This window comes from Cololabis saira, chromosome 6, assembly GCF_033807715.1.
Source record: "Cololabis saira isolate AMF1-May2022 chromosome 6, fColSai1.1, whole genome shotgun sequence".
Classification (NCBI taxonomy): domain Eukaryota; kingdom Metazoa; phylum Chordata; class Actinopteri; order Beloniformes; family Belonidae; genus Cololabis; species Cololabis saira.
Window position 1 is genome coordinate 34,554,400 of NC_084592.1, and position 22,117 is coordinate 34,576,516.

Consider the following 22,117-nt stretch of genomic DNA (forward strand, 5'->3'; position numbering starts at 1 on the left):
TGTGAGAAGAAATTTAATTTCAAAATATCCTGTTTCTAAAGCGTGTTTTGAGTGCAGTTGTTTTGCTGCTATTACATGAGACTGCACAAGGGTTGTTGCTTTGTACCACTCTTGCTTAAAGTAAGAGAAACTGTTTTTCTGTCACTCAGTACCTGGTAACAATGGTGAGTAACATGATGTGAATGTTTCACTGATGTCTCTTATAAGATTCCTTATCAATCAAGGACCTTTTTTTGTGACATGGCACCAGTAGTTCTGAGCTTTTTGGTGCTGAATTTACTGTTTTCTGGTATCTAACAACAGATACTGATGTCTGTTAAATAGATTTACAGAAAAAGAATGCTAATGCTAAATCGTTGTAACTTCGTTCTTAATTTTCCACTTAATGACTGAAGTTTGAGAATCTTTGTAAGACTCAAATATATAGTTTGATTAGAAATGTTGCTTGTTTTTGTGTATATTGGTGCTAAATCTGTGCTGTTTGCTTGAACTAAAGTCAACTTCTAATCTGTTGTCAAGAGCAAAATACTTTGTCTAAGATTTTAACTCGCTACGTTGTAGGTGATAAATATTCAGCAATTTGGCCAAGGGGACTGGAATAAAACGTATATCAGAGAAACCCAGAAGAAATGATCATATTGAGATGTTTTATGCAGAAAAAAATGTATGAACAACAATAACAGAGGCCTTCAGAAGTCTCCTGTATTATTACCATGCAACTCCATATTAGTGACAAAATAGAATATAACTTACTGTAGTTCTACTTAGCAGCAATATAAACTCTTAGACTTGATGGAAATCTTAATGCAAGATTTAGAAATGACAAGCTCAAATGTTTTATTTCAAAGAGCTCCCTTTTCAGTCAATATTATGTTATGGAACAAAGAAAGAAAAAAGTGTGATATCTTGGTGTGGACAAAAAGGGGCTGACTCATGTAGGTGTCCCTCTTGCAGTTGTCCCGTCTTGCTCTGTGAACGAGTATGTCTGTACCAGTGGTGGCTGTGTGTCCGCCAGCCTGCGGTGTGATGGACATGAAAACTGTATGGATGGCTCAGATGAGGTCAGTACAGCTGAACATGATTCAAAGACTCACAATAAATCAGTGCAGCTTGGCAGTGTCCATCATTTTAGCAATGAGATACTGCTCCAAAGTTCATAGGTCACTTGCTAAAACAACAGTATTTAAATTTTTCCTTGATAGCTGCTTGATGATTAACAGCATTTTATTGTGGACAGATCGGCTGTGTGAAGGAGTGCAGAGAGGATGAGTTTCTGTGCCTAAATCGTGCCCACTGCATCCCTCGGCGCTGGCGCTGTGATGATGTACTGGACTGCATGGATCACAGCGATGAGGATAACTGTAGCCATGGTAAGTGAGAGTTTGACCTTAGATGGTGATGAGTTAGGGTGCTTTCACACCTGTCCCATTTGGAGCAGTTGTTCCGAAACAGGGAGCGTTTGAACACAGCAATCGCGCTCGGATGCGGCACAAAACAAGCGAGCCGAGATCGCCTAGGAGAGGTGGTCTCGGCTCGCTTCCATTCCAGACCTGAAGCGGTGCGTTTGTAGTGAGAACATAATCGACACAGCAACCAACACAACTCCATTCGTGTGTATGTGCGACCGCGGCGCAAGGAGGAGAGTCAGCGCAGAGCCTCCACCACCTTCTCTCCTATTGGACACAACTTTCTCTCTTCTCCTTTCTCTCCTATTGGACGTGCCGAGATGTCGTCACAGCGCGACACGGTGAAATAAAAAAATTTTCAATTCGGGCAGGCCGGCGCTGCGCAAACGCTGCGGCAGGCTCCGCCGAGCTCGGCTGCAGAGCGGTCCGCTTTTGCGCCGGTAGCACATACACAATGAATGGGATCGGCGGCGGCAGTCTGCGCTTTGCGCCCTCTCTCTGAAAGGGGTTATAACCATTGTTGTTTTTCCCAGGGTACGGAAGAGGAAACTCCTTCCGCGTTCATTTCTGACCAATGAGAGAACAGTTGGTTCGCGCATGGCATTTGTTAACAGCTTTGAACCGCTACATACGGTTGCCTTGTGAACACAAACGAAAAACGAAACAATTTGTATCAATTTAGCCCCTGAATCGGAACAAAACAAACGGGCCACAGGTAGGGATGGGAATCGAGAACCGGTTCTTGTTGAGAACCGCTTCCCAGTGTTTCAATTCCTGGAATCGTTTTTCGCAAACGATTCCCTTATCGATTCCAGTGGGCGCGAATGATGTCACCATTCGCGCCCAGCAGGAAAACATGGGGACAAAGCGGCATAAACGCTCAAAAGTTTGGTTACATTTGACCAAAAACGATGACAAAAGGGCGACAATACTTGCAATGTGGACATTTCACCAAAGGGAGGAAACTGTTGGGGCTCGGCTGGTGCTTTCCCCCGCAACCCAGTCGCGCTGGGAGTGCGGAGTCGGCCGGCGAGTGGCGCTCAGCCACGCGGACGAGCCGGGCGCTCTCCTGACACAGGTGCAGCGCATCAGCTCATCTATGGGAGAATTTAAAGAGCATCTAGCGCTAGCTTCTCCTTTCATCAAGGCAGGGAAGAGTATCAGGCCAGAATAGATGGCGTAGCCGTAGGGTACGGCGCGCGTCGCTGCGTACCCTACGCCGTAGGCTCTGCGTTGGTGTAACGCGGAACCATAAATCAGCCTTTATTCTGGCGAGGTTGCCAAAACGGGCAAAAAAGTGATTGTGTACATTCACTGAGTGAATATTATGAAAGTAAAATATATATTTCTCGCTAGAAATGTAATCAAAACGCATTTTTATGCAGAAACTAACTCAAAATATTTATTTTATTCACTAAAAAATAAGAAATGTCCGCCATGTTTTTTTTTTTTGATTCAGTCCGCAAATGACGACGAAAAGCATTCTGGGAAATTTTTCTGTCACTAGTTCAGCTAGTCAGCTTTGGAAGTCCCTCGATCCGTAGGGAGAGATTCATAGCCACTACACTAGTTTTCTTCACTACCCCTAGTTGGAAAGAGGAATTGGGACACCACTACCCTCACGGGAACGCGCAAAATTTAGGGGTAGGGATGAAAACGAGGGGTAGGGGGAGTATTGGGACAGGGCCAAAGTCTTCAAAGTCTTCACAATTTTTGGGATATGGAGCATTATACTAAAATTGTTTCACAGTTTGCAGTTTTTCCAGATTGGCAAACTACAGCCCACATTTTGGGAAGTGTTGCTCCTATCAAATTCAAAATGTGATTATTATTTTTTTATACAATGGCCATATGGCTCACTTTTACTATTTTAAATGTTCCTGTGCTCTATTGTAGGTAATTAGTTTGTGAGAAATCATTGCATTCTGTATTAATCTGCATTGTAGTTTGGAGTAAAATGCAGTTAAAGACAGTGAAAGATAAAACTAAAGAACCTTTGAGTGGAAAAAACATGACAGATGAAGGGATTTTGAAATGAGAAAGACAGAAGGGATTCAGAATCTGCTTTTGTGACATGAAATCCTGTTTTGATCATCATGTAAAGCCATCTGTCGGTGTGATCTTGCAGTATGCAGTCAAATTTCACACAATTTTGAGTTACAGTGATAACATTTGTGGGGACTTATCTTTGTAACTGCAGGAGCTTTCTTCTGCCGGCCTGATGAATTCACTTGCAACAATACTTTATGCAAACTCCACACATGGGTTTGTGATGGCAAGGATGACTGTGGAGATAACTCTGATGAAGATAGAGATATGTGCGGTAGGTTAAATCTGTCAATCACAAAATCCTATTCAGTCAATAATGAATGCTTCTAATTAAAATTTTTCCCAACAGGGAATCTTTCATTGTTTGTGTTCTTTAATAGCTGAATCAGAAGACCTTTATATAAGTGTGTTCTTTAACACACAAATTATTGTTGGCAGCGAAGCAGTGGCCAATTAATTAGTAATAAAAAGTAACATTAACTTTTTGTTTCTTTTGATCTTCAGAAACTCTGACCTGTCCTCCTACAAGGCCTTTCCGTTGTAGAAATGACCATGTGTGTCTGCGCACAGACCAAGTCTGCAACAAAGTGGATGACTGCGGTGACAATTCAGACGAAGAAGAGTGCGGTGAGTAGAGAAAGTACAGATCCGATGCTGCAATCAGCAGCTTCATAATGTGAGTGTACATTTATCATCTGTTCATGAAACAAGTGCAGAGAGCTAAAGATTCGCTTGATGCAGTTGATCTTGATAAACGTTTACTGTATTTGAAATGCAAGTAGAATATGGGCATAAAAGTTTGCTTCATAAACTATTTAATGTGGAAAAAACCTTAGAAAGAACCTGCGTAGCGATCAGTCCACATCCATCAATTAATCTGTGCTTATCCAGGTTTGTGTCATAAGCCCCCTTTACAGCGGTGGATACCCTGCGTTTATGGTGCAGATCTAGCATGTCACTAGGGATGGGAATCAACATCCACGTAGTTCGATTCCGTGGTATCTTTAACCGTACTGCCTAACGATTCCGTTTATAGATTCTGCCAATGTCTAACGCATCTTCGTGATGAAGTCATGTACACGCTTAGTTTTGGCTCAGAATACTTCCATCATGGCATTGAGGCAGAAACGTACCAAAGTTTGGTTATATTTCATGAAACAGGACAATAATAGGGCCAGGTGCAACCATAGACTGTATATAACAATGGGCGAAACATTCGGTCACGTGACCCATTGGTTTCTGAACACTAGTTTTGAAGCCCGTTTTCCTTCATACAGAATGCAGCCATGTCACTCAGCTAGGCCTCGGGAACGCATCCACATCAAATCAATCATAGTTAGCTGTGCTCACAGCTCCTTCACCCCAACCCTGTCGACATATCTGCAGATCTGCGCTCAGACCTTTACACCATTTGATATAGGGATGCCCCAATACCAATACTGGTATCGATATCGGGGCCAATACGGCTCTCATATACTAAAAATTCTCCGATACCACGCACCGATACCACTTCATTGTTGTTGTAGTTACTGATTAGTGACTCTAGGGGGAGATGTAGAGCTGCAGTCAGCGTGGTGATGAGAAGAGAGTGATACCCATGAGTGAAACTGGCAGCGCCGTTTCAGGCAAGATAGCGACAATTAATGCAGCAGGATGTCAGCAGTGTGGACATATTTCAAAATAAGGGACAACGACAGAAGCAAGGCAGACTGCAAGCTACGTGCTGCTAAGGTGTCAAGAGGAGGGAAGGAGAATACGTTGTTTAATACCAGCAACTGGATAAAACATCTCAATACACATCATAAAGCTGAGTATACAGAGTTTGCTAATGCTACTGCAAGAACACAACAGCCAACATTAGCTCAGGTTCTGCAAAAGCGACAGACAATGGCAAGAGACAAGTTAAAATAACGGAGGCTCTAACCCGTTATATAGCGCTGGATGAGCAGCCACTGTCAGTTGTAGAAGACGAAGGATTTCGCCGTCTTCTCGACGCACTTAAGCCGCGATATGATGTTTCATTGATATGTTATGTTTGATATTTTCTTAAATGTGAATACAGTGCCAGTGTGGAAACTTTTTATTTACACAGAAAGATAATTTTTTGTGTAAAAAAGTTATTCTACTCATTGTATTTATTTTTATTGAATTAATCATATTATATTTATTTATGTTATAAAATATTATATGTTATACATATAATATATATATATATACATATATGTATATATATATATATATATATATATGCAAATCATTTTTCATTGCATTTTTAGCCTAGTTATTATTGTGGTAGAAGTATTGTATCGTTACTCGGTATCGGCAAGTACACAAATATAAATACTATCGGGGCATCCCTAGTTTGATATATTGACTCGACGGTGAAATAAAAAATTACCATCCCGTTACGCTGGATTTGTACAAACAGATAGTTGCTTTGCGAAGGGCAATAGCTTGACGGTGATTGGCTGAGCCCACTGCCAAGCAATCATATTAGAAATACATTATATGCATGATATAAACTCCTGGCATGGTACAAACCAATCCCAGCAGTTTTTGAACCAGGTTGTAAATATGATTATTTCTGCTATAAAGTGGGATAATGGAGTTTGACTCGCTTTTGCAGCCATGTTCTATCGGTCAGTCGAGCAACTGCAGTGAAACATTTTGAAACATTGCAGTGAAACATTCTGAAACATTTTCTACATCCAAGTCCATAGCAAAATGTCATTTTTTTGTCGTTTTTTATGACATTTTTTTCACTTTTTTTTTTTCTTTCAGGGAGGTTCTTGGCATTTTTTTTAAGCTAATGAAATGCACTACTGGCATGGCCATAATAAGCGGAAGAAGAAAAGAGAAATCTTTTCTGCTATGCTGGTAGGCTCCCATTGTAGCTGGACAGGCATGGGGGGGGGCAGTGAGTAGCGAAGTGAAAGTGAAAATGGAGGACCGTGTGGTTGTTGTCGGTCCAGTAAATGGAGAATATACATTTCTAAAACGCCCCGACGGCACCATTTATAAAGGTAAATTGATGTGTTCTTTGTGGAAAGGAATTTGCTTGCCACCGAAGCAGCTAAAGTTTAGCCCACCACATTTATGCAGAGCACTCAGTAGCGAGTGCAGCCACAGCTAACATTAGCAGCAAAGATGTTAGCAATTTATCAAACCACAGCAACGCTATTCACCAAATTACACTAGAGGAGAGCAGCCCGCGCATGGGCAAGTCTGCGACAGAGAGGCTGGCGAATGATATTGCCAAGTGGATGTAAATGGCTAGGACTGCATCTGTTCAAGTCTGTTAGAACAATGACTTAATAAAGCCTTTTTTTTTTCTTTTATTATGTATCAATCTGCCACAATAATGTAATGTATTTAAAGGAAGACACAATAAGTTGAAGGCTTTTCTGAGAGATTTTTAGGAAATATTAAAGAAGAGACTAATTAGATTAATTAATTACAGCTCTTAATTAATAAATGTCTAAATTTTTTTAATTGCTTGACAGCACTAATTTCAATATGCTGTAGACGACAGTGGGGTGAGTCTTTGGACATTTGAATGATGTCTCTACGACAACCTGTTGCCTAGCAAAAAGCATCCAAAGTCAAATTGACATTTTTTTTAAATTCAAAGTTCAAAATATCAAAAATCATAATAATTAGCATTATGAGATTCTACGGTCTTAGGCCTCAGAGTTAGGCCTCAGAGATGATGTTTTTTTTTTTTTGGCTTGTGAAAGGCTTATGCAAAATGAACTCTGCCCTGTATCGGCACACACTGTTCTCAATTGAGTCGTCTTCCTGTTCAGAATCACAACTGTGCAATCTGGAAGAAATTTTAAATGAAAATGGCCATGTATAACTTGCGTACCTTTCTCGTTGTTTGTTTATCCCGCTTTCTTCCTCTCTTCTTTTCTGACTGTTTCTATTTCCTATGACCGCCGCAGCAGTAAGCAACATTCTAGGCCAAATCAAGACTGGACTTTTACAAAATAAAAGCCAGTGAGCAACAGACGTTTAAACTAAAACAATAAATGATAAAAACTGTGTTAAGAAAAGAAAAATAATTGTCTGGGATAATTAATTCACTAGTTAAGGCAAAATTAAGACAGTAAAGTGCCCTATCATATTTTTTATGTTAACAGTTTCAAATTTGCTTCAGATCAAGTTGATAGGTAAATGAGAATCTTTCTCTACTGGTTGCTGATACAGTTTTCCTGAATGCACAACAAACCGACTTAAAACATCATTTGTCATTCTGATGTGGAGTTTTAACCTGTTCTTGTGTGTTCTTTTATGCGATTTGCATGCGTTTCTGCTGGCTGTATAACAAATAGTCACTTAGACATAATAAATATGATACATGAGACTTTTTCAGTACACTTTTTTCTTTTTCCATTTTTTTTTATTCTTTGAAAGTGAAAATGGCTTATTAATTAGGTGGATAGCACCAAAACCTCAATTGATGCTGTCACTGTGTTCTGGTATGTTGCCTCAACACAATTTCTCTCTGAATAAACACACAGAGCTGGAAGAGAGGGGCAAATAGCTTTACTTCTCTCTCATTCTGTCTGTTGTCCATTCATCTTCCTCTCTGATTTGACTATCTGTCTTTTATCTCAGTCCATTACCTTTCAACATTGTATGGGTCTTCTTTTCATCCATCCCCCTTAATTTCACCTTAATCCCTTCCTCAACCTCCCTATCACTTCATTATGCACTTTTCCAATGTATTTTCTTGCTCTTTGAGGGAGTCACTTGTATTTGTTCCATACATTCTTGGGAAGGAAAGATAAAAACTTTTATGGATGCAAATAATAAAGGCAATCGTTGCCATTGTGTCAAAATTATAGTCTTCTTCATTTTCAGGATCCACTGGAGGAAAGGTTATTAGTAAGATGAAACAACTAGCACAAGACTTTGTTCAATTAGTGTACAATTCCATCACAGACAAGACGCAAATGACCAGGAGATGTGCAATGAATAATTAACCTGAAAGCAACACTTAATGGCTTGAATATATACACTCACCTTGCTAGTATCGGGTTGGACCCCCTCTTGCCTTCAGAACTGCCATAATCCTTTGTGGCATAGATTCAACAAGGTACTGGAAACATTCCTCTGAGAGTTTGGTCCATATTGACATGATAGCCTCACTTCAGTTCACTTCAGTTCACCTCAGTTACTGCAAGTTTGGCCGGCTGCACATCCATGATGCCAATCACCCGTTTCACCACATTCCAAAGGTGCTATATTGGATTGAGATCTCGTGACTGTGGAGGCCAATTGAGTACAGTGAACTAATTGTCATGTTCAAGAAACCAGTCTGAGATAATTTGCGCTTTATGACATAGCACGTTATCCTGTTGGAAGTAGCCATCGGAAGATGGTACACTGGGGTCATAAAGGGATGCACATGGTCAGCAACAATACTCAGGTAGGCTGTGGTGTTTACACGGTTTTTCTGACCCTGCCATCCGAATGTCACAGCACAAATCAAGAGTCATAAGACCGGGCAACATTTTTCCAATCTTCTGTTATCCAATTTTGATGAGCCTGTGCGAATTTTAGCCTCAGTTTCCTGTCTTCTGCCTCAAGGTTCAACATGTATTGCGTTCAGAGATAAACAAGGCATTTGGGCCCACAGCACTGCCGCTCACTGGATATTTTCTCTTTTTTGGACCATTCTCTGTAAACCTTAGAGATGGTTGTGTGTGAAAATTCCAGAAGGTCAGCAGTTTCTGAAATACTCAGACCAGCCCGTCTGACACCAACAAACATGCCACATTTAAAGTCACTTAAACCACCTTTCTTCCCTTTCTTCTGATGCTTAATTTGAACTGCAGCAGATCCTCTTGACCATGTCTATATACCTAAATGCATTAAGTTGCTGCAATGTGTTTGGTTAATTTGAAATTTGCATTAAAGAGTGTTGGGCCACGGTCCAGTGTTGAACAGGGGAAGACTTAATTTCAATTCTGAGGCCTAGCTCTGAGGCCGAACTCTGAGGTCAGCCTCGATTTCTTACAGCTGACCACATGGTCTGAAACAAAGTCATTATGACAGTCATCATCCATAATGACTCAAAGCCCTGGCAGGTTTTTCATTTACGGACAGGCGGTGATAAGAAATAGCCCCCTCATCGGGCATGTATCCCAAAATGCAGGAGGGGCCCCTGCCCTCCCCACTCTCTCTTCTCTCTCAGCCCTCTCCACTCTCCCATGGAGTTCTTTGTGAGCTGTGAAGAAGGCCACAGCTCCTATTTTAGCATGAAGAGCCACTAGCTATGGGCCGGCCTTCTCCATTATTGTGCCTAAAGAAGCGTCTGGTTGCCTGTAAATGGCAACCATAGTCTGCAGCGCTGCAATGAGTGACCCGCAAACGTTCTGAGCCCCAGATGAGCCGAACGAGGGATCCTTCCATGTCTCGACGTGAACGCCTTTGGACCGACCTGGAGCTGAAGGAGGCCCAGCTGCTGTGCCCATGCATTCCCCTCATCCACACTGAGATGAAGAGAGTAGGAGAGAGAGAGCCGCTGTTTATCAGGATCACCTGCGGAGCGTAACCACCCAGCTGTTCACCAAGGAACGCTGACCGGCCAGACAAAACCACCTTTTTCTTCGACTACAAAGGTCTGGGCAGAGAAACATAGTTAACACATTTAACTAGTTTAGTTTTACGCTGTGAGCCGGTCCACTGATCCCGTCACAACTGGGTTTATTAGCTTAGGTGTGTTTTTTTTTCTATTGCTGCATCCATGTTGCTGAATCTTGATGACACGTTCTTCCACAACAGAAAACAAAGCCCTTCCTCATTTCCTAGTTAAATGACCCAAACGCACATGTGAAGTTAGTTTCACATTGGTGCGTCTCTGTGTGGGAAACATCAGAAGACCTTGGTTGTCTGGTAATGAGAAGTTATTCTAGTGTCTTGGGTTTTACTATCTTCTCTATTTCTCTCATCTTCTTCTTTTAACCCGACACACACGCACACTCTTATTTTGGCCATAAAACCTTGGATGAGGCAATCTCATCCGCCATTTTGAATCACGTGAGACTCAGTCACCACGTGACTTCGTCAGCCATCTTTTCTTTTGCCTCACCACGTGTATGAACAGCCATCGTCACACACGCACGTATACACACTGACACACATATACAAACACACGTACATAATCTGGAGTTAGTTGTTTATGTGTAGTTTAGGTATCGGAAATTATCTCAAGTCCATTATCTTTTAATACTTGTGTCAATAAATTCGGATTCATTTGAATGAGAGAAGTTGTTTGTGTTTATTTTGCACATATTTGTGACATTTGCTGGTTGCAAAGGCCTGTGCTCGCCTTCTTTGTTCTTCGCCCTCCTTCCATCACATTACTCTATAGTGCCATCCCTGGCAACAGGCTGGCACGCATTGAATAACAGCTACTTTGAGACTGATTCTGCTGTTTAGTTATTATTTCCTGATAATTCAGGTGGTGCCCCATTTTGATTTATTCATTTTGATAATTCATCTTCATTATTAATTATTAATAACTATCGTAAGACAATTATTATTAACTCTCAAATAACTGAACCAGCACTCCCTTTGTTGCACAACATGAGCAGTTGGACAGGTGTACCTAACAAAGTGGCTGGTTAGTGTATGTATTTTATTAATTTTATTCTGTGCTTTCAAGCAGAAGTGATGGCTGGAAGACCTCGGCCCTGCGGGAAGACAGAGTTCACCTGCAGTAAACGACGCTGCATCCCATTGCAACTCCAGTGTGACCTCTTCAATGACTGTGGGGATGGCGGGTCTGATGAGCAGGACTGCAAGTCATGCAAGTACAACAGTTACTGAATGAATGAATGATAAGGATGCTTTCTTGGTTACTGCACATCAAACGAAAAGCCCATTAGGTGTCTAAGATGCAGAAGTGTAATCAAAGGTTTGCCTTTATTTGTAGTTTCCAGTGGAGATGTATGTGGAAAGAAAACAAATCCGTGTGGGGAGGATGCCATTTGCAACCAGACAAATGCTTTTGCTATATGCCAGTGCAAACCTGGTTTCAAGAGGAACCAAAATAACGGCCAGTGTATAGGTAATGTATGAGCAGTTCAGTTTGTTTTCCCTCATCATGAGAATTAATTATTTAAAATCCCACGTTATACAATGAATTACTAAACTATGGGTATTATCAGAAGTCATGTAGTTGGCAATTAATTCTGCTCACCTTATTTAATGACTAGGAGCTTTTACATTAACAGACTTTAAAGCATTAGTAATGAAGTTGAATAATAATACCAATAATGATAATCATTTGAATTGACAAACTGGAAGAAATTTCAGTGCACTGCAGTGGTGCCTGATCACTTTTGGACAAATATTGGTCTACAATATTTCTGCCATTTCTGAATATGAGCTGACACCATATCCTATATATATACCATAGGATTTTCACACAAGTAATAAAAAAGATGAGCACACATCAGAAGAAAGGAACATATGTCATAGTCCACACAATCAGTTTCTCAGTGGCAAAAATTAGGTGGTCTTGGGGGGTTGTAAAATATATGAACCTGTAGGAAATCGTTAAGGACATCCAAAAAATTGTAGTTGATTCCCATTAATCTGAAAAACGATACAAACTATGTAAAGAAATGAAATACAACATTTTTGCACAAGAGCTCATGAAATGCGACTTGGACCTGTTTTGCTGTATATTGACAGCAACAACTTCCTTTGTTTGATTTTTATTTCTTAATTAATAGAACAATCCCCTTTAGTTCAAAGGAAAAATGTGTGTTTACTGAATTTCACAAGGGGCCATGCAGCAGGATTTGGACCTTTACCACCAATATTGCCCTACCAAAGGATGGTTAAAAAAAGAAGGAACTTCATGTTTATTTGTCTATTTGTCAGTTTTTACTTCTTCACCCTGCATAAAAAAAACATTTAATAGACAATGAAAAATGTTTAGTTTTTATGTCACATGAATTTTTTATGATAAATGAACCTGTTCATCTAATTTCCAGAGATAAATGAGTGTCTGCAGTTTGACACTTGTCCTCATTACTGCATAAACTCTAAAGGATCTTTTAAATGCACATGTGATCGGAATTATAAGGAGATCAATGGCAACTGTGTAGCAAAAGGTATTGTTTTCTACATACTGATTTACAAACCCAGTTATGATATGACTGATATGTTCAAATAATGATATGACACCTCTCTCATTTCTTCTTTTTTTTTACACATATTGTAGGAACGGAGGATCAAGCGCTCTATATAGCAAACGATACTGAAATACGAAGCTTCCTTTATCCATATAACCAAAGCCATGGACACAAACTGCTTGCTCACATTGAGAACAATGCCCGCATCATTGGCATGGATGATCTGTTTCATCCCCAGAAATTTATCTGGGCAACACAGTTTAACCCTGGTGGAATTTTTTACACAGACTCTTTTGAAAGGAGCCAGACTAAATCAAATGTTCGAAACATTGTAAGAACGTCTGTCCTGTTTTTATATCTATAAAGATGTTATATCTGCTGGTCTTTACGGCCATTTAAAAAAAGATGTGAAACTGAATACACAGGAGTTGAATTCAAACTGTGACACTGTGACTGTTATCACCTGCAGTGTTCAGACTTCCGTCGTCCCAGAGATATTTCTGCTGACTGGATCACAAGCAACATTTATTGGACTGATCACTCTCGGATGCACTGGTTCAGTTATTACACAGCCCACTGGACAAAATTACGATATTCAATAAATGTGGGCCAACTTAAGGGACCAAATTGCACCCGCCTGATTACAGACATTGCAGGAGAACCATATGCTATTGCTGTAAACCCAGCCAGAGGGTAAGCTGTGTACATACTACTTATATGCTTCTATTTGTTAATTAATCAGTGAGTTCAGTCGATTGATCAGTCACGTCTTTACATAACTAAACATTACTAGATCTCCTCCATTAAAGGTGCCTTACCAAAAAAAAAACCATCTCATACACACTCTTACTACTAATCTTCAATCTTCCTCAAATGTACACATCAGTCACAAGTCATTCAGTCAAGTTGTAATTGGGCTTAAATTTAGGTCATATTACTACATCCATAAGTTGCTGCTGTAACTATAACATATGTACATTTTAGGCTATATAGATTAATATTTTTGCGCTTGTAAGTATTTTTATATCTATGAAAATGGAAGGAGTATTAGTTTATCCTTTTCTCTGGCAGAATGATGTACTGGAGTGTAATTGGTGATCACTCTCAAATAGAGGAATCAGCCATGGATGGATCATTGCGCAGAGTGCTTTTGGAGAAAAATCTTCGAAGGCCTACTGGTAGGTATTTTTATCTTTTAATATTTTTCTCTTGTGTCATATTGGTATCTTAAGGATACTTAAAGAAAAAAATACCTTTAAAGACAATAATAGACATAAAGTAATATTCTTACTGAGTGTGTTTCTTATCACTCTCTGTTTTTGAGGATGAATGTACAGGTTGAATGCATACAGTACATTTTTTAAAACATCGGCTTCATATGAGTATTTATGAGGCAGTTGTTTGGCATCTTTTGAATTGTTTGGTGTTCACATCTATCCTGCCCTCCTTGTGTGTGTCAAACACAATTTGGCTCCTCTTGAAAATCACACGCTTGGTCAGGATATAGCTTCCTTAGCTCCAGTTTATTCGGCACATTTTTCAAATTGGAGTTACCGTAGATGACCAAATAGTCGCCCGCGCGCAAATACGCGCCTGTGCTCTAATAGCCGCCGGGGGTCCGAGCCCATTTGGTATAATAAACGCCGGTTCAATTAAACGCCCGGGCGACTACCGGTAATAACCTGGTAATAACACTGTATTTGCATTGTATTGTGTACAGTATCGTTCATACTGCTCTGATCAGCTCCATGTGTCGCCGTTACACAGACAAACTGTCTTTGTATATCAGAGCATGTGAGCGGAGTGAAGCGGCGAGAATTTCCGCTCCTCGCTCACAAAGGTTGTCACCGCTCTGCTCCGCCTTCTTTATTATTTAAATTTTTTATATATTAAAATCCCAAAATATCTGTACCGTTTCTGATTGGGTGTGTGCACTGCGAATCATTTTTAGACACAACAAAGAACGCGTACCGCAAAAGTTGTGTCTTTGTGTCTGTGGAGGAACCCGGCGTCCCAGCAAAGTGAGAAGAGAAAAAAGAGTTCAGCAGACAGCGCACACACTAAAGGCTGATTTATGGTTCCACGTTACACCAACGCAGAGCCTACGGCGCAGGGTACGCCGTAAGGCTGATTTATGGTTCCGCGTTACACCAACGCAGAGCCTACGGCGAGGGGTACGCGGCGACACGCACCATACGTGGAAATGCGCTTTTTTTTACTATTAAAACATGATTTGTAATGTGAATTTGCAAAACTTAAACTACAAATAATAGTTTTTGACGTAACATCAGAGATTGTGCATGCTCTCTGTGAAAGGATGAGGCAAATCGGGTCGCAGCTGCTTCAACTGTGATTCCTTCACGAGGAGCGACCAGGATTTCAAACACGCTGGATTTTCTTGCGACCTCACGATTCGTGATCGGGAGCTCTTCGTGAGGTGTTGTGTTGTGTACAGTGTGTACAATTTTAGTTCCAGTGGTACTATGGTGATCTCATATGTTCTTTGTAAGTAATGGTCTGGTGCTGCTCATTGCAAAAATAAATTGTAGCCTGGTGCAAATACCCGCCTGGTTCTTATAAACGCCTGGGGTCCAAGTGGATTTAGCATATTAAACGCCCGGGCTACTAAATGGTCATCTACGGTAAACAGTATAACAGAAAAGAAAAACAGTCCTTATTATAGTGTTAATTATCCCCAAAGTTACCTTCATTGCATAGAAACAGAAACAAGTTACTAGTTTTAATGATCAATTGACTATCATTAAATTATACACAAAGCTCAACGCCAAATAAAATGTAAATCTAATTCTTCTCCCATGTACAAATCAAAAACTTACAGACAGTGATGTCGAAGGCACGAAACAAAATGCAGATAGATGATGCGGCAGCTCGTGTTTTCAGTCTGGTCTACTGCAAAAAGACTCTTACGCGAGTATGTCCCGTCTGAGCTGGACTTTAAAACAAAAGACTGGACTTCAAAATAAAAGACCATATAAAAAGCCAAATGCATAAAACAATTCTATAGGGCAAACAAAGGACAGAACACTCCCCGCCTGGTATCTGTTGAGATGCCACAAAATAAACTGAACCACCATTCAACCAAACTTTTCAGTCACTTGTCTTTAGAAGCAGGACGATCTCTGTCACAGGCCTAAAGAACTTTTTCACAACCCATCTTTGACAACCTTGAGCTCAATTTTACGGACTCTGCCATCACGTCCAGGAAAGGTTTTGGTCACAAGGGCCATAGGCCAGTTACGGGATGTTTGACCGTCTGATAGCAAAACAACATCAACTTCCTCAATGTTGGGGCTGGACTCCTGCAATTAATGTTGAACTTGTAATGAGTGCAGACATTCATGCTTCCAGCGACTCCAGAATTGGTCAGCTAACCTTTGAACCTGATGCCATTGTTGCTTGTAAAAGTCTTGTGAACTTTTTGGGTGGAGGTGGAACACTCTGCTTACGTGTGAGGAGCATAAGTAAGTATCTGCCGTGCATCTGGATCAGATGAAACAGAAACAAGTGGCCTGGAGTTGATCATGGCTGTAACCTCTGCCATAAAGGTGCACAGGACTTCATGGGACAAACTTGATCATCAACATTGAATCAAGAATCCTTCTTGCGACTCTTATCATGCGTTCCCATGAACTGCCCATATGTGAAGAGTTGGGTGGATTGAAATGCCATGAACAACCTTGACTGTTGGTGTACCTTTGTACTTCTGATTCTTTCAGAACTTTCTCAAACTCCAACTCTTTACAAGCACCAATACAATTAGTTCCACACTCCGAGTGTAGTTGTTGAGAGAGTCCACTATTGCAAAGAACCTTCTCAGGGAGTTGATGAATGAACAACTACTCATGGACTCGATCACCTCTATATGGACAGCACGGGTACTCAAGCATGTAAACATTGCTTGCACTGTGCTAGGCCTCCTCTTGTACAACTAGCTGTCACGAACCAGGGCCCAAAAATCCAGACCAGTGAATGTGAAAGGAGGTGAGGTGCTCAGGCGTTCTCGGGGGAGCTCGGACATTTTTTGCTTCTCTCTTTTCCCATGAAGTTTACGACAGCTGACACATCCATGTAGAATGCTGTTCAAGCCAATCAACCAAATGCCAGCAGTACGTATGGCACCTTCTGTGAAGCTCCGACCTTGGTGCTCAACTTGCTTGGGATGGTGTTTTATGAGCAAAGTGGACACGTGGTTTTTGCCAATGGATGTTTTTCAAGATCACTGAGATCTGCCAACCTCAGCCGACCTCCAACCCTCTGGACCTATGACAGGATTCAGCTTTGACACTGAACTTCCTTTGTGAACGTCAAGTCCCCTGGAGAGATAATCAAATTCCCCAGGAAAACAGTCCCTTTGTACAGCAGGGGACAACTCATTGACAGTATGAGGTTTTGAACACTGATGCCACCCAGTACATTCAGTGATATGTCGTTTTGCTGACTTGAAGCAACGAGCGACATGGAGAAGGGTTGCAATTGCTCTTTGTAAGGACTTCCATGAAGTGAATCTTTGAAATCTCTCAGGATCCAGGAGTTTGTCATTTTGGCTGGTCACACAAGTTGTTACTTGTGATTAGATTTCCACATCCAAGTCCGGCTTGATCAGTTCAAAAGACTGTGGCTCCTCAGTAATTGCTTTTGGCTTGTATAAGAAGGCTGGGCCTGAGAACCAGTAAGTCTTAATAAGAATCGAGGCTGGAACACATCTGGATGCATGGTCGGCCGGGTTATGTTCTGCAGGCACATAATGCCATTGCTCTGGTTCTGTGGAGTGTCGGATCCTTTGCACATGATTATAAACATACACATAAAAACGTTTTGAGTTATAATGTATATATCCCAGCACCACTCTACTGTCACAATAAAAGGTGACTGCATCAAGTGGTAGGTCGATCTATTCCACAATAAGTTCAGCCATTTCAACGGCCAAAACTGCTGCACAAAGTTCTAATCTTGGTATGATGGTTTCGTTTGGGGATGCGAGTCTAGCCTTTCCCAAGAGGAAACCGACATGGATCTGGCCATCTTCACTGGTTGTTTTGAGGTATGCCGATAGCTTTTGTGGAGGAATCAGAGAAAATACAGATTTCCCTTCGCTTAGCCTTGGAGGAAGATATGGTGGTGTAAGCACGAAAAATATGCAGATGTTGCAACGAATCCAAGTGGATCAAAGAGACTGTTTATGTAGAAAGAATTCCATAATGCGTCAACGGCTTATCACTGACGAATACCTGGAAAGTGAATGTGGCCATTCTGATTTTCCAGCTCAAACCAAGACTTCTGTGTGTGGGCACCGTTTCTGTTTCAAGATAGAGTTCCTTGATGTCTTTTGAATGATCCTCTGCAGGAAATGCTGTCAAGACTCCTATGCTGTTAGATATTATCTTTTCGATTCTCCAGTTTGACTTTGAAAGCGAAGCTTGGGTTTTCTGCAAGAAAAAAATTACTTATTCTTCAGTAGGCAGGGAGATCCATCATCTACATAGAACTCAAGTTCTACATACTGCGGTTCTCCGCTCTCAGCACCTCTTCTGAGACAGGATGTGACCACGGCTGGAGGACGACTATTGCCAAATATATGGACCCTCATCCTGTACTCGACAATGTCTTTGCTGGGGTCATTATCTCGGGACCAGAGGAAGCGCAAGTAGTCTTGATGGTCTTGTCTAAAAATGAAACAATGAAGCATCTGTTCAATGTCTGCCATAAGAGCTACTTTATCTATCCTGAAGCGGATGAGGACTTCCATTAGACTGTTATTCAGGTCCGGTCTGGAGAGGAGGATGTTATTGAGAGAGACACCATTGAATTGTGTGCTAGAATCAAACACAACAAACCCAACATCGCCTTCCCTTCTGCAGTGGAGGTGCTAGCTCTGTATGGTTCTTGTCAAATATATTTTGCATAAAGGCGAGAAACTGTTCCTTCATCTTTGGATTAAGTCCCAGTGTGCGTTGCAATGATGAAAAGCGGATCATGGCTTGCTCTCAATTGTATGGTAAGTGAAGTCTAGGAGACTTAAAAAGGACAGGGGCCACCCAACTGTTGAACTCATCCTGGAGAACCTGATTATCAATTATTTTGAGAAACTTTTCATCTTCTATGGAGAAGGCGCGCTTGTCGTTATTGACAGTTTTGCAAAGATTGTGCCGAGTGACTCATTGTCTGTAGTGCAACCCCATGAGAGTCCCTTGACTAGACTAGGACCAATTGCTTGTTTGAGATTGATGTGATTCATGCATGGTCTGAACAGTGAGGGTCTTCCATCTTCCAGTATGTTTGTTTTGTAGCTGTGGACGATGGGCTTATGGACTTTTCCTAAACACATGTCACCCACTAACACCCATCCCAGGTCAAGTCTTGGTGCACAGGGAGTATCACCAGGACCATTAATATGCTGTCTCACCTTGGGGAGAATGTCCCTGCTGAGCAGAAGAAGGATCTGAGCATCATTGTCTAGGGCTAGGATTTTTCCAGCGATATCTTTTAGATGAGGGTGGTGGAGAGCAGCTTCTGGTGTTGATATTTAATTGCGATTGTCCGGTAAGTCATCACTTTTAATTAGGACCGGCAGTGACCATTAACTGCTTCAATCTGCCAGTTGCTCTTATGCCCAAGATTGTGGTCATGCCTGCACATGTTTTGAGGGTGTAGGGCAGGGGTGTTCAAAGTCGGTCCTCGAGGGCCGGTGTCTTGCATGTTTTAGATGTGTCCCTTTTTTTATCAAACCGTGATACAAGAAGCTTGGTCATCAACAGAACTATCCAGACTTTGATGACAAGGTGGTGACGGCCGTTAATTAGAATCAGGTGTGTTGATGCAGGGAAACAACTAAAACATGCAGGACTGCGGCCCTCGAGGACCAACTTTGGACACCCCTGGTGTAGGGGGATCATCCTTGATTTTGAACACATCAAAAAACATTGACCTGGCTAGAGATCTGTTGCTCTGGTCGTCGAGCATTCAAATCAAATCAAATCAAACTTTATTTATATAGCACTTCTCATACAAATAATGCAACACAAAGTGCTTAACAAAAAACAAATAAACATAAAACTTATTAATGCCCTGCCCCCCTGCAGACACAAGCACACTACAATTCACCTAGGTTATACACACAGACACACACACAGACACATGGTGCAGACATGGCTAGGCACAGAGGATCCAGGTGAGGAAACTGTAACAGGGAGCCGTCCACGCCAGGAGGTCTCATAGCCCGCAGCTACAAGGGGGGGGGGCCCACAGAGACCATCCCGGCCCGGACGGATAGAGGAGTCCACACCACAGCGGTGAAGCCGTGGTGCAGAGCTCCACAACCATCCAGGCCAGAACCACCCCCAGGACGACCCCCCTGCATGCCAGAGTCACTCCCAGCATGGAGGCTCACCATGAGGAAACACTGGAGATAAAAGCTACAAGAAAGCAGGATAAAATACACTAAAGGAGTTTAAAAAAGTATAACATAACATAAAATCCTAAAAGTATGTCTAGAAAGCAAGACATTAAAAACTAGAAGAATAAGACAGTAAAATGTATAAAATAGACCATAAATAACGACTAAAATATTTAGATAAAACATGAGATTAAACAAAAATAAAATATGATAACAAAGGATAAACTAAATATAAAACAGAGCAGTAAGATCCAATAAAAATAAAGGTGAGCATAAGAAAATTTAAAAGAGTTAACTGAGTCAGTTAAAAGCCTGATTAAAGAGATGGGTCTTGAGCCTCTTTTTAAAAACATCTACAGTCTCTGCGGCCCTGAGGTTCTCCGGGAGGCTGTTCCACAATCGGGGACCATAAAAACTGAATGCCGCCTCCCCGTGTGTCCTGGTTCTAACTTTTGGTATGGTTAAAAGGCCAGCACCGGAGGACCTCAGGGTCCGTGAGGGTCGATAGGGTAAAAGTAGTGCAGACAAATAAGAAGGCCCAAGACCATTAAAACACTTAAAAACTAGTAAAAGAACCTTAAAATCGATCCTGAAGCGCACAGGGAGCCAATGCAGCGATTTTAAAACAGGTATAATGTGCTCCCGCCCTCTGGTCCTCGTCAGCACGCGTGCGGCTGAATTCTGTAATAATTGTAGGTTATACATGTTCTTTTTGGGAAGACCAGAGAGCAGGGCGTTACAATAATCTAAACGACATGAGATAAAAGCATGCATTAGCACCTCCGTACTAGCCTGAGAGAGAAACGGGCGGACCCTGGCTATGTTCTTAAGATGGTAAAAACCGATCTTTGTTATGTTTTTAATATGTGGAATAAAAGTGAGCTCAGAGTCAAAAATCACGCCCAGATTTTTAACTGATTTTGAGGGTTTAAAATCCTGTAACTTTGGTAAAAGTTTCTCTCTCTGGCCTTCGGGACCGATGAGTAAAACCTCTGTTTTGCCCTGGTTGAGCTGTAGGGAGTTTGCTGCCATCCATGACTTGATATCTAAAATACAGTTAAAAAGGGCATCAATTGGCCCAGTGTCATCAGGAGACACAGCGATGTACAGTTGCGTATCGTCAGCTAACTATGGAAGCTGATGCCGTGTCTCCTGATGACATCCCCAAGGGGCAGCATGTACAGATTAAAAAGAGTTGGACCTTAAATTGACCCTTGGGCAACCCCACACCTTATCTTATAGATTCCTGAGGAACATGTATCCATTCTTGCGAAGAAACTACGATCAGTGAGGTAGGACGTGAACCATTTAAGAACAGCATTGCATACATTTTCTCAGCTCTTTCCGGTACCCATTTGGATAAACTTTAAAAAGGCAGATCTTGGAGCAGGACTTTGATTGAGATGGTCCCCACAAACCTCAGTGCACAAAGGCCTAGCGACTGCAGTTTCATCCTTTTCCAACTCCCCCGCCATCTTTAGGGGGAATTGTGGATTTAGATGTCCATTTTGGAGGACCAGGACGAAGAGTTGTGATATGTCTTTCACTGTCACTCTCGTCACATTTCAGAGAAGCTTTGTAATCAAGGGCTAGATGAAAAGACTTTGGGAACTATATGTTTTTGCATGGTTCTTTCTGTAGGAGGTTTTTTCCAGAAGATCTGAAACTGGGATCGTACCTTGTTTTTGCTTGGTAGCAGATGAAAGAAGGGAAATGAGAAAAGGGAGGGTAACTAACCTTATAGTCCTCTTTATACTTTGATCCCTTAGTAAGCCATCTCTCCTGCAGATTAAATGGCAACTTTTTCACAATAGGTTTTATGCCGCGGGCAGTATCCAAAAATGCCAAGCCTGGCAAGTACCCATCCTCCTTAGCCGAGAGCAGCTCTTTTAAGAGATCTCCCAGTTCTCTCAACTCGAGGTTGTCCTTATTTGAGATTTTAGGTATGTTGTCAAGCTTTGTGAATATAGCACTTTCAATAACTTCTGGGGCTCCATAACCATATCATTAAGCCTGTCCCATGCCATATCCAAGTAGAGAAATTCATCATCGGTGCTCTAAAAGGAAAAATATAAACTTATTTAAATACGTCG

At 41.4% G+C, this 22,117-nt stretch overlaps 1 protein-coding gene across 1 annotated transcript in view; it reads left to right on the forward strand.

Annotated features, from left to right (window-relative positions):
* The window catches only part of lrp1bb (low density lipoprotein receptor-related protein 1Bb), a 520,571-nt gene that overhangs the window by 450,343 nt on the left and 48,111 nt on the right, over window positions 1–22,117 (forward strand). The window contains exons 72-81 of the mRNA XM_061722939.1: window positions 955–1,061; window positions 1,238–1,370; window positions 3,607–3,729; window positions 3,960–4,082; window positions 11,134–11,274; window positions 11,401–11,535; window positions 12,470–12,589; window positions 12,700–12,941; window positions 13,080–13,303; window positions 13,682–13,788. Coding sequence (XP_061578923.1) covers window positions 955–1,061; window positions 1,238–1,370; window positions 3,607–3,729; window positions 3,960–4,082; window positions 11,134–11,274; window positions 11,401–11,535; window positions 12,470–12,589; window positions 12,700–12,941; window positions 13,080–13,303; window positions 13,682–13,788 — 1,455 coding nt within the window. The remainder of the gene's footprint in view (window positions 1–954; window positions 1,062–1,237; window positions 1,371–3,606; window positions 3,730–3,959; window positions 4,083–11,133; window positions 11,275–11,400; window positions 11,536–12,469; window positions 12,590–12,699; window positions 12,942–13,079; window positions 13,304–13,681; window positions 13,789–22,117) is intronic.